The sequence below is a fragment of the Oreochromis niloticus genome, linkage group LG23, assembly GCF_001858045.2.
Source record: "Oreochromis niloticus isolate F11D_XX linkage group LG23, O_niloticus_UMD_NMBU, whole genome shotgun sequence".
Classification (NCBI taxonomy): domain Eukaryota; kingdom Metazoa; phylum Chordata; class Actinopteri; order Cichliformes; family Cichlidae; genus Oreochromis; species Oreochromis niloticus.
In genome coordinates, this window is record NC_031986.2 from 4,323,989 (window position 1) to 4,326,091 (window position 2,103).

At 54.2% G+C, this 2,103-nt stretch overlaps 1 protein-coding gene across 1 annotated transcript; it reads right to left on the reverse strand.

Moving 5' to 3' along the window:
- Window positions 1–527: 527 nt before the first annotated feature.
- LOC112843842 (uncharacterized) lies at window positions 528–1,238 on the reverse strand. Its single transcript, XM_025903023.1, has 2 exons — window positions 965–1,238; window positions 528–883 (listed from the first exon to the last, which is right to left on the reverse strand). Exons 1-2 carry the CDS (start codon window positions 1,236–1,238, stop codon window positions 528–530), a joined length of 630 nt encoding a protein of 209 aa, XP_025758808.1.
- Between the last annotated feature and the right edge of the window lie 865 nt (window positions 1,239–2,103).

Genomic DNA, 2,103 nt, shown 5'->3' on the forward strand with positions numbered 1-2,103 from the left:
CAGCCTGAGTTGTTCCACAGCCATAACTGTATCCTACGTGGGGTGGCAGTGTATCTCTATACGCGAATGGTTATTCGAGAGATATAGCAATGTGAACTTTGTATTACTCGTAGAACTTTGGGACCGCTTTATCTAGCAAGTTTGGAGGTACCCTCGTTGGTTGCACACAGCGTTCGACCTGCAACGCTGGCCGACCTGCACCGCTGGCCGACCTGCAACGCTGGCCGACCTGCACGCAGGGGTGGCTGATCCAGCCGCAAGAGTGTCCAACTGAGAATCGTTCTCGCGTAAGTACACTTTACAACAATACAGCAAACCCAGCGTGTACAGTATGCAATTCCCATTCGACGTAGCAAGGTTTGCGCCGAGGTACTTGTTGGTATCATGTATCAAAATAAAGAGGCTTTACAGCGATTTATGATGGTGTTTTGTTTATTGTGAAATACAGGCAATCAAACATCACGCTTTATAGACACACATAAAGGTACACCACATGGCTACACAACCGAAGCCCCCACTGAGGGAATCTACACAGTCTCCAACAACCCGTCGGGGTCGTTGGTGAAGATGCCAAAGGCGTGTAAGTTGTACACGGCCAGAATCAGCGCGATGCTGGCCTTGGCCTCGTCGGGTACCGTAGGGCATCCAAAGAGGTATCTGAGCGCACGGACCTTCCCCGCGGTGGTTTTATTTATGTGATATAGCATATATTGTTCATCGGGTAAGATCAGCTCTTCCTGAACCATGATGTCGACAGCCGCATCGACCCTCGTGATGTTGTCCAGGAAGCTGCCGTCTCTGACGGCACGATGGAACGTGGGCAGCGTGGAGCCGAGCGCGCGCTCGGCTGCATGGGTTAACTTGAACTGTGTCAGTTTTCGTTCTGCGGAGATATAGACATGTATATAACTAACAAGGTATTTGTCAAAGACGATGGTTATTGCAACGAAAAGAAATACAGTACCTGTCTTCCCCCTTGGTCCCAGGTCCGACAAGTCCTTGTACAAGTAGGGATCAGTGTCACGGACCGCTGACAGTAACACTTTGGCTCGCACCTCATCCTGCAAGCTGTATTTGACTAGGGCCCGTAGGCAATGCACATGGTTTTGTATTTCCATCATATCTGTTGTGTCTAGGGCCTCGTCCTCGTCCGTGTATTTGTCAAAAATACTTTCGGTTAGGTGAGTGCACCGCTCTGCAATGTCATGCTGCCAGGACCTGAGTTGTTCCACAGCCATAATGGGACAACTATATCAATAGCTACTCTCGATTACTCGTACAACTTTAGGACAGCTTTATCCGACAATGAAAGGGTGTTATCACCAGATCCACACAGTGGCCGACCTGCAGCTCCGAGCCAGCCGACCTGCAGCACCGGGCCAGCCGACCTGCAGCTCCAGGCCAGCCGACCTGCAGCACCGAGCCAGCCGACCTGCAGCACCGAGCCAGCCGACCTACAGCACCGGGCCAGCCGACCTACAGCACCGAGCCAGCCGACCTGCAGCACCGGGCCAGCCGACCTGCAGCACCAGGCCAGCCGACCTGCAGCTCCGAGCCAGCCGACCTGCAGCTCCGAGCCAGCCGACCTGCAGCACCGGGCCAGACGACCTGCAGCACCGAGCCAGCCAACCTGCAGCACCGAGCCAGCCGACCTGCAGCTCCGAGCCAGCTGACCTACAGCACCGAGCCAGCCGACCTGCAGCACCGGGCCAGCCGAGCCAGCCGACCTGCAGCTCCGAGCCAGCTGACCTAGGCGCGGGGGTAGCCACGAGAGTGTCCAACTGACAACTGCTCTCCCATAAGTACACCGCGCAATAATACAGCAAACCTAGCATTCTACAGTGTCTTCACATTCGGGTTGGTAGCAATGAGCGTGGACAAACTGCAATCGTACAGACACAGCATCATCGACAGTTGCTGCTATGAACCTGTAATACACAAGGAGTTCATTCGTCGTTACCCGGACACCGAGCTATCCAGGTCCCTCGAGACCCCAAACCCCATAACGCGAATCCGGGCACTCGTGGACTACTGTCTGGACAACGAAGAGCGTGCCGAGGCATTGCTTAGTATATTACAGACTCACTGCATGCATTTGTATGC